Source organism: Dermochelys coriacea, chromosome 3 (assembly GCF_009764565.3).
Source record: "Dermochelys coriacea isolate rDerCor1 chromosome 3, rDerCor1.pri.v4, whole genome shotgun sequence".
Taxonomy (NCBI): domain Eukaryota; kingdom Metazoa; phylum Chordata; order Testudines; family Dermochelyidae; genus Dermochelys; species Dermochelys coriacea.
Genome location: NC_050070.1, coordinates 170114074 through 170130799, shown reverse-complemented (window position 1 = coordinate 170130799; position 16726 = coordinate 170114074). Strand labels below are relative to the sequence as shown.

General features: G+C 39.4%; 1 protein-coding gene across 1 annotated transcript in view; it reads right to left on the bottom strand.

Annotated features, from left to right (window-relative positions):
* Positions 1–5900: 5900 nt before the first annotated feature.
* KCNH1 (potassium voltage-gated channel subfamily H member 1) overlaps positions 5901–16726 on the bottom strand; it is a 311734-nt gene continuing 300908 nt past the window's right edge. Inside the window, 1 exon segment of the mRNA XM_038397908.2 lies at positions 5901–6971. Coding sequence (XP_038253836.1) covers positions 6129–6971 — 843 coding nt within the window. The 3' untranslated portion in view covers positions 5901–6128.

The following is a 16726-nucleotide window of genomic DNA, read 5'->3' as shown; positions in this document are numbered from 1 at the left end:
TTAGCGTTCCATTCCCAGTCCACACAGCCACCTAGGATCCCAGGTTGGGTTGGTTATTTTAAAATGATCTGAGTTCCATTTATAGTGATCCTGGAACTATTCAAGTTACTGTAGGGTTTAATGGTGCACAACCAACTGAAATCTAATTAAAAAACCCTGAATAATTTATCAAAATAATAATACTTGGCTTTTATATAATCTGTATGAGCTGTAACACAATTGACTAAGAACTGGTATTATAGATTCTATAGCAGATGCCAAAAATATATCAAGATGAACACACTGTAATCAGCTACCCAACAACAACAACAAAAGAAGAAATCTAGCCAAAACGTTTGGCAAATTATCCCTTGTCATTTCTCCATGCAAATATTTAAAAGCCACACACAGACAGTTGTGTATAAAATAATTTATTACTATAATAAATAAAATTAAACTTTTTTTTTTACAAATAGTATTTGTGCTTGTTTAAAAATGTTGATAAGGGAATATTAATGTAGGTGACTGCAACTTTATTTGAACATTCCAAAACAGGAGATATACAGTATATCTACTGGCAGCTTCTCTGCTGACCACAAAAATAGCATCTACTCATTCTTTTTTTTTTTTTTTTAAAGTCATGCTTGATTGAAGAAAGTGACAAATGCAAAGAAAAAGGAACAAGAAAATGGGTTTCTGGAGATGAAAACAAATGAAATACATTGAAAAGCGCCAGAGCAACTGCATAACTGCATATCAATAGAGTGTCCATGCAGTGGTGGCTAAATATTTAAACGTAGACAGATTTCCAACAGATGTACAAATATTAATTCTATGTAGTACAGTAATATAGCACATTCATTAGAAAAAGTCATATTTCTTTATATAGCAGTTAATCCTGATTGAACTTCCCATCTACAGCTAAAGTGATTCTTTTCCTAATTTAGTGACGTATTCAGTGGGAATATGACCAAAAAATAAAGTCACCAGTTTTTCATAGCAGTTTCATGAAAAGCCCAAACTACTTCATTAACATTGGGTATTTAAATCCAGTTACAGAGACGCTCTGCGATTACACATCAAATGTTTTTTACACAACACTCCATCAGTTTGAAACAAATAAGAGCTGCAGGTAAAGTCACATCAGCTTTATTGAAGTGTAAAAAAACCAAAACCAACAATCTAAACACAAACACTTCGGCAATAGATATGTCAGCTCCCTGATATACAAAAGTGTTTAGACAATGATGTTTTGTTTGGGGGAAAAGGGCTGCTGGAGTAATTTATTTAACTAATAAGAAGGCAATACGTAATTACCTACAAGTGACTTCCTTTAGACTTAGAAAGCTAATCAAAGTGCTTTATATTTAGACAACACTGTAAACACTACAGAACTGAATCACAGTTTGAACTCACTTATGACGGGTCTTAAGGCTAAGTGTTGAATGTTTTATTGCAAGAAGCTTTATTTTTAATTAATTGAACCAATGTTCACCACAACAATGTGGTCTAGAACAAGAGTACAGTAAACCTCAGTACTTATTGTATCTCACATTGAATTTGCGGGGCATTCTTTGAAATGTTTGTCTTTATTACTCAGAAGTGCAGGTGAAACACAGACTTTGTTATTGCCTATACACTCACAGGAGATAGCCTTTAGCTATTGACTTCCTCTGTGTTGAAGTCAAGAATTCAGAAGCCAACATAGCAAGTGCATTTCTACCCCTAGCGCCAGGATAAGAAAATAGAGGTGCGGTGACAAGAAATGTTTAAGTCTCAAGTCACGGAAAGACACTTTGCCCCATGGTAAGTATAGTATTCTCAGCACCTATGAGACAGCACCTGGTTCCAGAAAAAGAACACGTTTATTCTGGACTCCATCCTCAGGGAGAAACCACAAGAACCAGTACTAGATCAACTTTGCTTTGAGATACAATGAATGGCAACAAGCTGTGGATTATGAACCAGGTTCTCAGCAATTATGCCAAAGTGTTTTTGAGCCTCGTGTGTGTTTCCAATTTCTGGCTGTCACAATGTTTGCCAGATATCATCACAGTCATAGTGTCATAAGCTAGTCAGGTTAATAAACTTTAGGCCTAGCAGAGAAACCAAAGAAACGCTGTGGCCTGAAAAGGTTAATGATCAATAAAAACGTACCGGACTAGAACATTTCAGTGGATACCTACTGGGGAAAACTTATGTTCCCTTCTTGAACCTTTATCATTAAATGAAGGATGTGCTGTTATTTGACTGATATACAATCCATAGACTTATCTATACATACATATATATAATATGTATGTGTGTGTGTGTGTGTGTGTGTGTGTATACATGTTGTCATATACACTGAAATTTATATAGTAAAGACAAAAATCGTGTTTTAAGTTGTTCCACAAACTTATCAACACAGAGTCAAAAAAAAAATCACCAGGATATTCACAGCAAATAACTCTTTCAGCTCATTAAAGTGAAGTACTGTAGAAGTAGAACATCACCTTCGCAGATGTTAAACTGGATGTTCTCTGGAAAGCTGGACAGCACTGTAAATGAAATTTAAAGCAAGAATAATGTTTATAATAGCGTACATGTAATATCAGACAGAAGGAAATGTATTTGAACACAGATTTTTTTTAAAATCATATAATGCCTATAGTAATTTACATAATTTAAGTTCTGACTCTTAAAACCTGCCATTTAAACCAAAACATATTATTACTTTCTCTGAACTACCTGCATTCCATTTCCAACCTAACTGCAACTTTAAAGGAAAAAAACAAGTGTGAAACGGCTTTCTGCTGAGATGAAGATTATTCAGCGAGTTGTAAAACTGCAGCAGCACTATGCCAGAAGATGGTGAACATTGTTTTTATAGCATTTACAAAGGTTTTGTGGTTAATAGAATTCGATATGTAGGATTCATCCATTTCTAAGATGAATAAAATGAGGACATTTTAAAAATAGTTTGAAAGAAAAAAGATCACAAAAGTTTATCTAATACATAAGGCAGCAGAGAGAAACAAACAAGAAATAACAATTCAGAGCCTTGATTTCACTTCAGGCACATATAAGTCTTGTTGACTTCACGGCCCAATGGGAGGCCTGTGTGTACGTATCCAAAAACTGAACATGGTCCTAAACGAACACTTTTTTTAAAATGCTCTTATAATATATGGGAATCATTGAGGGCTGTAACTATATCCTACAACTAGTCTGAGTAGCTGATGGTTCACACAGCCTTAATGGCCAGCGTCTGATCTCAGTTACAGTGGTGTAAATCTGGAGTACATGACCTCACGTACTGACTTCAGTGCTGACTTGAAGTTGATACTTCGAGGGTCGATATTCTGGATTTACATGGGTGTAACAAAGCTACATTTGGCCCATACAGTCATTAAACATTAACCATAATTCTAAAGCACATCATAACTCGCAAAGTCTTCACAAGCCATAGAATGCTACAGGTAGGTTCTGTTCTTCAAACACCAGTTAGTATAGCACTCAGGGCTCCATGACTGTGTAATACAAAGGTGGAGGACCTCAGACAGTAATAATTTAGCCACAAGAAGTGCAGACCCATGTTAATTTAGTTTGATCTCCCATTCTGGAGGTACCATAATTACAGAGCTTTTGGGTTCTAGCCCTGCCATTCCAACGTTAGGCACTCAGCAACACCAAAATCGTCACTAAAGTTTCCCTGAGAGGCCTACACAAACGTCATTTGGCTGACTGAGTGGATTGAATTACATATCAGCTAGGCAGGGCCAGATAACTGTGATTGTGTCTCTAACTCTCCTGTACCTATATTGTAGTACTTCTGGACGCAGCTACCTACTAGAAGGCTGTATAGTTTCCTCCTAGCCCACCAAATAGAAACATGGGAAATTATATTTTCCAGTGGAAGATGAATGGGTAAAATTTTCAGGAGTGCTGATGTCCCTTTGATTTTCAATGGGAATTAATTAAGCATTTTTGAAAAAAATATCGAGAAAAACTAGTGTTTGGAAATGAACTCATCCCAGTTAGAATGGATTTAGAAGGTAGACTCTTACCTGGGGCCAAAGAATTTGTTGGGACTTTTAGGACCCTCTATACCAATATAAGTTAATAATTCATTGTCCCAAAGAGTGTGATTTTAGGCTTTAAAAATTAATATGACAAATATCACAGATGATTTAATATTTATATTGATTTTAGAGTCTATGAAAAGTCACCTAATGGTCTTGAACTGAAAAGTGTGTTTGGGTTTATTTTGTTAATCACAACACAGTTATTACTTGTAAATTAGATATAGAGCAGTAGTTACAATAGGTCTGCAAACATACAGTGAGTTTCTTTGTTCAAATAAAGCTTTCCTTAATACTGTGTGTCTTTGGTACAGGACAGACACCAATTAGCACTAGAGAAAGCTAACCATGGAGTCCTAAATAAAGTGAGTAAAATGGCACCTGTGCTTCTACGTGAGAGTCACTGATATGTTTTTATTCTTTACTAACCTAAAGAATTGTTCCCACACAGCTGCTTCTCAAGAATACTGCAATTAACAGCAATATTTACAGACAGTGTGTCATCAGAAACCCTTTCAAATGGCTTGTTTTCCCTTGCAACCCCATTATTTAATGTGAAACAAACCTTAAACCAAGATCACATCTCCTTTGCAAGTAAGTCTGTATTGTCAAAAGGTAAATGATCAAAAGTCACTACCCCTCTCAGTGGAAAGAACCCTTGTCTATCAGACTGAAAGACCAGAAAATGTTATATCACATGTCAGACCCCTAAAGCACTGTTAAATAAATACAATGTTAGAATGTTTACTGCAACTGTATCCCTATTTATCAAGGCCAGGATACTGGCTAAACTACCTTATCAAATGATTAATAAATGATATTTACTAGCTTTGGTAAAGTGTTTGTATCTGTGTGCACTAGCATTATGAAAACATGGTTTGGAAACAGTCCTGTAAGAAGCAGATTTCTTTTTTGGTTGGGGGCATCCCTTGGCACTTGTATATACTAAGCATGGTCCTTTTATTTACCTTTTCCATTGATGTTCTAGCTAGGTTAGCATAAGAACAAAAAGTAGATGTTGAGAGAAAACAAAGTTCCAACCATATAAATTCTTAAAAAAGCCTTGTGAGAGCCTTTGACTATGAACAAAGAACAATATCAAAATAGAAATTTCTGAAGGATAATTCTAACTAGAACAATAAAGGGCACAGTATAGACTGGCAACCTGGTGAATGGGACATTGACGCTGATACATTGCAATGCTTCATATTCTAAGAAGCACTATGTTCAAGCATACTTCATGCACAGTTCTTTGTTCTCTGGAGTTTATGTAAAAAAAAATTAGGTATTGGAAAGCAAAACTAACAATGTATAAGGGTATCTATAAATGGTCAGTTTTTGAGAATCCAGTATCCCTGCTGCTGGGGGTGTGGAGGACCTCATCTTCAATACAGTGGATAACTGAGGATTTTGCCCACTACAATTACTTTAATACCCATGTGCTAGATTTTAAATGAAATATAGGAAGTTTCAGGTTTTTTCCTCAAATGACAATACATAATACCACCCACAGATACCACTGGAAATTAAGTAGTGCATATTTCTTTTGAAAAGGAACCGAATAAACCTCCGACTTATCGTCACTTCATCATTGCAGTAGGAAAATATACTGTGATATTTAACATGTACACGTGATCAAGACAGCATCAGCAGAAAAAAACAAAAACAAAAAAGATTGCTAGAGAATTTAAGCACCCAGGCAAGTCCTTATGTATCTATACAAAAACTGAGCTGGTTACCTAAGGCATGCTCCAAAAACCTCTATGAGGTCACCTAATGCTTGCAGGAATGGCTGCTGTTTTAAAAATAATTATCCAAATATCATAAGGGTAGAAAAAAAAAGATGCACCAATGAAGGAGATGAAAAAAAAACTTTATAAAATGTACCCTTGCTGTCAAAAGACTTCAGTGTCAGCTGCCATCTTGACATGAGGTTGCAATTCCTGTTACTGTACCTTTTTAGAGACAAGGAACATGCTTAATGAACTGATCCCTCACTGGTTTTCATCAAGAAAGGCTAAATTTTAAATGGTTGGGGGGGTGTTTATTTGTATGTTTTTTTTTATTTTTTAAAAAAGAAACATCTCAGCTTGCTCCAAAAATGTCCTTTTCTGATTCTGGAGACTGGGGCCTTGATATTTCAAACAGCTCCTGTGGTGACTGAGAGCTTCTTCTTGAGGTTAATATCCTTAGTATCTCCGCAAGCTGTTTTTCTATACTGCTCATTTTTGTGTTTAAAGTCTTGATGTCCTCTTTCAGCTCATGTTTTACTTCCAGCATGGCAGCCTGAAGAGTCTGTTCTGGGATAGGGTAAAAAGAATGCTTGACCTCTGTAAGGACAGGACTTCGGTCCTGAGGGCTCCTTGTCTCCTCAACATTGTCCAAGCGCAAGTCACTTTTTGTAATGCCACTGTCACAAGAGTCTGTCTTCTTCAGTGTAGTCTCTCCTGAAGTTTTAGTTCTTTCTGGTAAAGTCTCCATGGATTCTGCTTTGGATACTTTGTTCCAGTCTTCCCCCTTTCCGCAAGCATCTTTGAATTTGGCCCAGCCTTTGCGTCTTGGGTAGTCACCGGACACTTTGCACCCTGCATAGTCTGATGTAGGGGCCTGCAATTTGGCATGATCGGGCACACCGGATGTTGAAGCAGACTGGTACGAACCAGGGGTTGCAGGGCTCTCCCTTACTGTTACAATGCTAGCTTTCACAATAGTGCGAGAGTGCTCGGCTAGAATGTTGCCCTTTTCCACATCCAGGTCATCTGGATCCCTCCCCCTTTCTGCCGCTAGCCGGGCTTCTTTCTGTTGCCTGAATCTTTGAAACAGCCGACGGACCGGGTGGTCTGGTGGTAGAATCAAAGGCGCTTCATTCTTCCTTTTCATCCTCTCTTCTTCTTCACGTTTGACATCACTGATCTTCCGGAACACAATCTGCAGAGAAGAAACATATTTCACACTGTTATGAATTACATAAAGGTCATGGTGGGGAGAAAAGGGGAGAAGAGAAGCTTGATCTCTGTTAACACTATTAGAAGCAAAATGCTGCTAACTACAGCAGCGACAAACATTTTTATTAATGTTACTGCTCAATACCTTGGGTGGCTTATGTTGTGTGCAATGTGGGCTATCTTGGTATTTAGAAGGATGCTACCTCCATTATATGGTTCCAAAGGTACTGGAAAATAACCTTTTCAGTTCTGAGAGGCGAGATAAGATGGTGTCACTAAATGTAACTATAATAATCACAGTCATTCCATTCTAACACGTATTATTACTGCTCGGTCTTGGGGTTCATCAGTGTGCTCATTTTTCACTATTAAAATTGCTATTCTTATGTGTTTCTGCCTACTCATCCTTGAACTCACTTACTGCACATCATGTGAACTATGTAATTGTTTTAGTGCAACTCGGCCAGCTAAGTGGTTTGTACAACCAAGATTAACTCATATCCATGATCATTTACAGTAGTCTCTGAGGTACTTGACAGAAATTGTTTTCCCTTTTGCTTCCTTTTCTTGTTACACTTGTCGTATGAGATAAAGATTGATAAGTTATTCTGGAGGATAAAAGGTGTTTGAGTAGATGGACAAAATAACAGAATGATTCTCTCTGAGTCTACTCTGCTCATTGGAATGGGGGAAGCTGCCAAGGAGCTAATTATTAGAGCTAGTTGGAAAAACTTCAAAATTTGAAATATTTTTGACCAAAAAAGGGACACATTTTTCATAAAAGGTTATCCTGTTTTTTGACCAGCTCTACTAAGAACAACTTCTTGATCCTGTCTGCTGATCCATGCCAGCCCCAGCCCTTGTCTAGAGGCTGCTATAACTTACACTATGGTGGATGGTCCCATACTGCTCACAGTAAGAATATTGCCCTCAATAACAGTAGACTCTTTATCACTGTTGGTATTTTCCAAGCAAGAAAACAGGGTGCACTCAAATCTGGTATTCAAGTAGTTTAGTTCCAAAATGTGATGTATATTAAGGCTGAGGTTTTCACAGAGACCTACTACAAGAGTTAAAGTACCCAGCTCAAGGGAGCGGGGTGCCTAGTCCCCTTAAAAAAACCCAGTCTAAAGTTATTGTAATACAGGAGAAAATATCCCTGAGGTTCTAAATATGAATTGAAACTGATCAAACAAATCCACCCCTCTGTCACGGAGGAATTTATATTAAAATACTCAGAAAAGGCACTGTTTTCACACAACACCCAATGTAAATATTTTGTGCTTGTTCTGCTAGCTCTAAAGCTCCTTGACATTCTCCTCAGTGTGGTGCAGGCAAAAAGAGAGTTGCATTAATTTCTGGGTAGTTAGAAAGGAGAGGGAGTCAGTGGTGGAAGAATCATTGAACATTTGCCAAGTAGGAAAGGACATTTTATTTTCAAGCTTTAAAGGGGAGTCTAAACATAAACTAAGAATAACAACGTGTTTGACAGTGTCCTTTCAGGAAATCGCAATAATTAGGAAACTCAGTCAAAGGAGTCTAATTTGCAAAAGGAGAAGCATGACACCCAGGCAGAATAAATAATTAATACAATGCTCCAAAATAAGGGCTTGTCCACAGACAAAAGTTGCACCAGTTTAACTGAAGGTGATGCATTAACCCAATTTAGCTAAACTGATTTGACTTTGCACATGGGTGCTCAGAGATCAGTTTAAACCTGATTTATACTGGCTTAGCACGTACCTGTTCCTCACAAGTGCAGAATGTACACAGATAAACTGGTGATGAGAAGTGGGCTATAATCACAACTACACCTAGGGAGGGCATATGAACGGTTGGTAGAGCTCGACATCAGCCCGTGGTTCCTGCAAACAAGGAGGACCTCAAACTGTTTAAGCCTGGACATTGTAATTCAATTTGACAGTAAAAGCTGACCAAAGCTGCTACAAGTACATGCACACAGGTGCTACATGCACACAGGTGCTGAATCAACTGGTGACAGTTCTGGAAAGCAGGGGTATGTGCAAATCCTAGTTTGTGCAAGTTCTTGCATGCTGCGTAACAAAGGTATGCCAGGCTGCCGTGCTTCAGTACCAGAGCGTCTGGAAGTTATGAACCAGCCCCAGAAGGTGGACACTGTGGGGAAGGTTTTCAAGAGTGGGCAGTTCCCATTGTTTTTCATTTAGCTGCCTAAATGGGACCTGTTAAATGCTGAACTCTTGAAAATGTGGCCACTGGCACAGTTTCCACGTGGTGTGGTAGAGAGTCTCAAGCCCCAATGCACGCCTATTCCTGTACTCCGAAAAGCACGCTGTGAAACCGGGGGTGGGGGGGGGGGGAGACGTGTAAAGAATGGGATTGTCTGAGACATCGGCTTATGCATGAGCTCATCCCCCTTATCGTAATCAAGCGCCTCGCTAGTTGTTTCAATCTGCGAGAGGCAAGGCGGGGGAGCTAATATCTTTTATCGGACCAACTTCTGTTGGTGAGAGAGAGCGAGACAATCCTTGGTGCTTATACAGAGCTCTTCTTCCAGTTACTGCTTAGGTGTTTCTCTAGGTCCCAGGCAGACACACAGCAGCACTCTCATTAATGCAAAATCAGATCCCCTGGACTCCCTGCCCTGTTCATCATCTTTTGCTGACATATCTGTGTAGTACCGTGCACCCCCTACTGAGCAAAATCAAACCCGAAATGCGTTCGCCTGGGGACTCCCTCTTAGGTTATTGTGCTGGCTCTTTTAGCTGAAGACGTGGGTAAGAAGTGAGATTCTGCTTTTGTAAGACCAGTGCCCAAATACACGTCAAAATATATCTGCTGCTCTGGCAGCTTTTCCAATGCTGTGCTTTCTCACGGCTGCTCCTTACTGAACAGTTTGACTCCACTGAAGTTTTACGGTAACTGTGCAAAGCGAAGTGGTAATGAAAGAGGCTTTACAGGGCTGTATCTGGGGTTTTTGTTCGTGTTTGTTTTAAAGGGGAGATTCAAGTGTTTACAAAGACACAAATGCAAATAGCTGTTGGGTGGATTGTTTTCTGATCAATTCTGAGGCAAAGAGGAAGATGGACAGACAGAGTATATGGGCTCTAAAGGAAGATGCAAGATCTGGAAAAGGAAGTCGTTTTTATGTCAGCTTTTTTTTTTTCCTAAAATTTTGCATTGATTCCTTCGTGCAAAAGGGAAAGGTGCTTTTACAGAGTTGTCTTATCAAGTGTGTAACACAGCGGCATGCATATTAGCTAGTTTAACTGAAATGACAATGACGCTCTATAATGAACTGAAGGTAATGAGCAAACTATATCGTGGGTCCTAGCAGCAACCCCCAGCCCTATATTTCAGGCTCTACAAATGCTACATCGCTTGCTGTATTCATTTTGCTATCATTCAGAATGAATTATAGGGGAAACATCACATCCATATGTTGGAAGATTTAGCATTTTTGCTCACCTAGAAGGAGATTATTGTAACATCTTGCATACAGGGGTATGAGATTTGATCACCCTTGAAAGCACAGTGCCATGGTGCCAAGACAGATGCTCCACCCCTAGATACCTGTACTGTATTGCACAATTTTCTTGATGGATTGCAAGGATTTCAGCCTAAAATAACAGGTTACTGCCAATAGCATGAGGCAGGCTACTTAATGAGAGGGACCAGCTGTATGAAATCCTATGCTCCAATTAAAAAAGGCCATTCTGCTAAATCAATCTACACTTGGGGTTAGCTTGTGCTTTTAGAAACTACATCCTAAACTGGGGATGGGGGAGTGTGGAGCAGCTGATCAGCAGGAGCTGGTCCTGGAAGCAATCCAGCTACCTCGGCCTAAATGCTGCTAGGGCAGGGGTTCTCCAACTTTTGTACCGGTGATCCCTTTCACAAAGCAAGCCTCTGAGTGCGACTCCCCTTATAAATTAAAAACACTTTTAAATATATTTAACACCGTTATAAATGCTGGAGGCAAAGCAGGATTTGAGGTGGAGGCTGACAGCTCACGACCCCGAGGGGTCCCGACCCCCAGTTTGAGAACCCCTGCACTAGGGGCTCTGCAAGAGCATGCACTGGAACAAAGAGCTCTACCCCCATTTATAGAGTGCAATGGAACTAAACTATCCCACTCCCCTGCAGCAGCTCAACCTTGCTGCCACTATGAAAGGGAAGCCAAGGTCATGGTCTTTTTGGGAGTCGAGTGCTGCTGCTGGCATTAGATGTGTGCGCACTTTGCACTGCCCACTGGATTTCAGGCTGGGCTCTACAAAAGGATGGATGGAGTAGGCTCCTCCGTGTGGTTTTTCCAGCCCTTCTTGTGCCCCTGTGCAGGGTTGGTCACAATCTGGTCTGTTTAGTTAAGCAGAGTAGAGAGAAGTGCTACATTTTGCTCATTGAAATGAAAGCAAAGGACAGAGTTGTGCTTGGTGTGTTCCAAGAATCTAGCCCCCCTTCCATCATCATCCATTTGAGTCCACCAGAGGGATGTGCTTGTCGTACCTGAAGCGCCATTAGTCACACCTTCATAACCCTGCAATGCTCTACTCTGTAATACCTTTATTCCATCACTACTGATAGGACATCAAGATTAACAAACAGCGTGACTTCAGAAATATACGTAACAGAGAGAGCAGTGAACCAGTGATGATATATTTTAAAACTGCTCTTCTGCAGTCAAAACTTTACAACAGGCAGCTCGGTGGGTATTTTTTTTTTCTTCAAACAACATGGCCTGGGTCCTCAGCTGGTGCCAATCAGCATAGCTCCCTAGATGTCAATGGATCAAATGCAATACACACTAGCAGAAAAACTGGTCAAAAAGGCTTTTATTTCAAAAGTCTGCATCAATAAACATGAGTTTTCATGAAACAAGGCTGCAATACTAGTGACAAATGCCTCAGTATCCCCTTTTTCTCTCTTTGCATAAAGGTGCTTGCTTCCAGGGAGCCCACTGTGCTTTAAACCTCCTCTATATGCCTGCTGCAGCTCACTCAGATCTCACTTCAGACATCTCATGTGTAAGAAATGAGACGGAGGAAATGAAGCAAAATAAGCAAAAATATTTAACAGTGCAGTCAAGGCATATACTTGTCTTACTGTGTAACCATGTGATCTTATTGGCTGGTAGGTGCCCGACTCCCACTGAATGTCACATATTCCTTATAAAAAAATCATCCTATCTAATGTTACTCTGGATTTTCTCATTATCCATATAAATATGTCATCCTTTGTAGACACCTACTAAGTTCCTGGCCTCAGTGAGATCTTGTGGCAATGAGCTGCACAGGTTATTTATGTACTGTGTAAAAAGTATTTCCTTTTACGAGTTGTAAATTTGCTGCCTTTCAGTTACATTGAATGTCTGCTTGTCCCTTGAGTAAAGGGAAACAGCAGATAGGGAAGCCTGATTTTTCTCTCTCTCTATTGCTCACTATCATCTATTTATGTCCCATTTTAGTCTCTTCTCTAAACAGTGAGACTCTTTTCAAACTGCCCTCACATAGAATTATTTCCATGTCTCTGATTATTTTCCATCATCAACACACTGTTGTTTGGGGACATTTGTTTAACACTTATGAGTACTAAGTGTTCCATTTTCACTTAGGAGCCTAGGTCTCTTGCAAGTCGATGGGATTTAGGTGCCTAGTGCCTATGTCACTTTTGGAAATGGGCCTTATGCTCCTAAATCATTTAGGCATTTTTGAAAATGTTACCTCTTAACTCAAAGAAATGTTTGGTATTAAGTTTCTTTATCTTCTTAATGAGCAGTTTATTGGTCCTTCTGAGAAAGCGAAATCCTTGTAGGATTTCAAAGTTACAATAATTTAAAATGCTATAAGTTAATATTGCAAGTGAGAATTGCTGCACGGGGTAGATCATATTTTCATTTTAGTTGTTCTCAGAGTTAAGAAATTATCTTAAACTGGTCCACTGGCAGTACAGAACTGATTTAAATTTGGCCTGGAATACAGACTTGGTAAGATCTTTCAGATAGGAGACGATCAATGTGTTTGAATGGACCCAAAGGAAGTTTGAGATTGTCATTTTAAGGAAGGAATCTCGGCGAGCTCTCTCATTACACGGGAAAAAAGAGGGTAAGCAGAATGTGCTTGATAGGAAGACCAGTCTAAAATACCACTGGGGTTCTTCCAACTCTCCATTATTCCCATTACATAAGTGGTTTTCCATTAAAATTGCTGGGGATTCAGTTAAATGACCTGGAATGGTATGTGGTCCTAAAGTTCTCTCATGGTGAATAGGTGCTGATCAGATCATGTGGCATAGTAAGTAACCAGACTGGACAGTGTGATTAAAAATGGAAAATATATGGATTCAATGAATAGGGACCATATTGGCTCCAGGAATAGTCTTACTAAAAACAATAATGGTGGAGAAACAGTACTGGAAATATCCCAGAGAGGCTCAAACATTAACCTTACCTGGACATTCATGGGCCTAGGCACACAAGCAACGTGAGTCTGAGAGACCTGGAAGTGGCTTTTGTTGTGTATGAGAAGGAAAACGCTTGATGTTTTTATAGCATTTTATTATGGAATCTGCTTCAGTTAGAGATACTGATTTTAACCAAAGCAGAACTGTACCTGTTTCAAACTAAAACATATTTCAGAACAATGGGCAAAGACGCTAAGATGGTTCTTACACTCATGCTGCACAGGGTCTGTCTCATTACCATCTAGAAACATATTCCTCTCTGGACGTGTCATTTAGCTTGTACTTACTAGCAATCTTCTGGATAAGAATTTCACACTCTGCTCAGAGACTGAAGCCATTATAAAGGTGAGCACCAGTTATATGCATTATTTATATCTCTAACATAAAAGTATAGGCACTGCTGTAGCACGGCATCCTCTTCAGGCACTGAAGCACAGAGTTAATATGGGGAAAAGGTTTACAGCAGTAGCTCCTTAACTCCTTCGAAGGCTAATTGGGGCACTGGATGAGAGGAAAGAAGGGCGGAAGTGTGCAAAAAGAGAGGGTGAGGATAAGGAGAGGAAAAATATCCTATCTAAAGGGATCAAATTGACTTATTAGATCTTGAAGAAATAGAGGGCTGAATTCAGAGGTCATGTAAGGTGTGTGTGCAGGACCCCAATTAGGATCACCTAGGTGTACAGTATAGCTCCACCTCCGTGAGCTGCCATCTCATGTTCCAGAATCTCACCTTTAATTTAAAAATAAGTTTCTGCCTCTTAATAAGAAAAGGAGTACTTGTGGCACCTTTGAGACTAACAAATTTATTTGAGCATAAGCTTTTGTGAGCTACAGCTCACTTCATCGGATGCATTCGGTGGAAAATACAGTGGGGAGATTTATATACACACACAGAGAACATGAAACAAGGTTTTATCATACACACTGTAAGGAGAGTGATCACTTAAGATGAGCCATCACCAGCAGGAGTGTTCTCTCCGGTCACTCGATTACAGACCTGAGGGTGGCTATCCTTCAACAAAAAAAACTTCAAAAACAGACTCCAGCGAGAGACTGCTGAATTGGAATTAATTTGCAAACTGGATACAATTAATTTAGGCTTGAATAGAGACTGGGAGTGGATGAGTCATTACACAAAGTAAAACTATTTCCCCATGTTATTTCTCCCCCCCACCCCACCCCCCACTGTTCCTCAGACATTCTTGTTAACTGCTGGAAATGGCCCACCTTGCTTATCACCATGAAAGGTTTTCCTCCTCCCCACCCCCCGCTGGTGATGGCTCATCTTAAGTGATCACTCCCCTTACAGTGTGTATGATAAAACCCATTGTTTCATGTTCTCTGTGTGTGTATATAAATCTCCCCACTGTATTTTCCACCGAATGCATCCGATGAAGTGAGTTGTAGCTCACGAAAGCTTATGCTCAAATAAATTTGTTAGTCTCTAAGGTGCCACAAGTACTCCTTTTCTTTTTGCGAATACCAACACACACGGCTGCTACTCTGAAACCTGCCTCTTAATAGTTGGAAAAAAATCTTCAAATCAGCCAGGAGCATAACTATTGCAGAGATGTCAGGCTGAGTTTGCTGAGAGCCTGAAAAAATAGCTCAGAGGGGTATACTGCCTACAGTCATTTCAATAAGGCTTTTACTGATATGTCCTATTATGGAGACAAAGTCCAACAGAAGATATTACCTCATGCACCTTGTCTCTCTCATATTCCAATACCAACATGACAACAACAACACTGTAAACAAAAATGTCTAATTATCATAATTTAAATGTCACCATTGATAACTATTTTACTACTGATCAAAGCATTTAAGAAGCAGGTGAAAGACGTGCAAGAGGTATGTCCAGTTCATCAGCTAGAGTATAGATCCATCAGCCTATATCTCAGCATATGCATTAGAGAGGTCCATGAGGAAAAATAGTAGGCTATATCCATTATCTTCTCCATACTCTTGACCTGACCTCTTAGACATGGTACTGTGGGTTTTTCTTTGCAATGTAGATGTACCCTTAGAGACAAAGGCTAAGATATTTAAAAATGGTGTCTAGTGTTAGGAGCCAAATTTCATATTTAGGCCCTTAACTAAATATCTGATTCTCAAAAATGTTGTATGCCCAGTGACTCCTATTAAAGTCAATAGGAAATGTGGGGTGGACAGCACTTTTCAAAATCAGGCCACTTATTTAAAAGCCTCAGTGTAGCCCCTGCGAGTACAACTTCCAGAGGGACTTGTATTTCTAACTCCTTTAGGCATTTCTTAAAATGTTATCTTTAGGAACCCAGCTTTCAGCATTTACTTCTGAAAATCTCAGCCAAAGCGTCTTGGGCAATTAGACACCCCACCATGACAGGAACAGTTTTAGACATGACAGACAATGACAACTTTTTACTGATGGTAATTTATATGCAAAGCCGCAAAGTTCAGAACTTAATTTCAGATCTTATTTCTACTCTAACTAAAGCTTTGGAGAAGTTAAAATTATTTCCCAGACACCATCTTCTTCTTCCCCACATAGCAGTGGCAAAGCTCTCACACTCATATAGAGTACTTAGATGGCTTAACCAAACATATGATCCTTAAAAAAAAGCACTTGTCCTTCAATCACTTCCACTTGCCAGCTCTCTACTCCCTAGTTACTCTTCCCATTCCAATGCTGGACTAAATATAAATCTTTTTCACAAATAAAAAAATGCCCCAGTTCAAGAAGCAGAGTAGATGCCAATAAATTAGAAAGAACTTTGGAAAGGAATATTGGGTTCAATTTAACTTATTTTCCCTGAACTTTATTTTTCTTTCACATTTTAGTGGAATATCACAGATCAAATGATCAGCCAGGGGGGAAAAAGGGAAGAAGTTTTCATATATGGATTATACCAAGAACAAATAACATTCCTGTCTAGCAGACCAAGGGAAATATCAGATTTATGAAGCTGAGTAAATACCTGCAGTTAATTACTGAAAGAACACTGAAGAATAACAGTCTGGCTTTAACAAAGCCCCATATTCCCCTTGACAGACTCAGCAATCATCTAAATTATTTCAGAAATCATAAATCCGTGACGCTTTCCTACATCCACATTGCAAGAGCAACAACAAAAGCAGGCCTTTTATTTACATGCAGTGGGGAAATTAACAAAGGAAAAAACTTTTCAAGGACTAGTTAATGAGTTTCAAGAGAAAGACAGAAAAATTCCTATCTGGATACAGCTTTGGAAGGGTGTGACACTTTGCACGTCAGAGTAGCACCCCAGAACCCCCATGTTCACCACTCTGTTATTATATGTT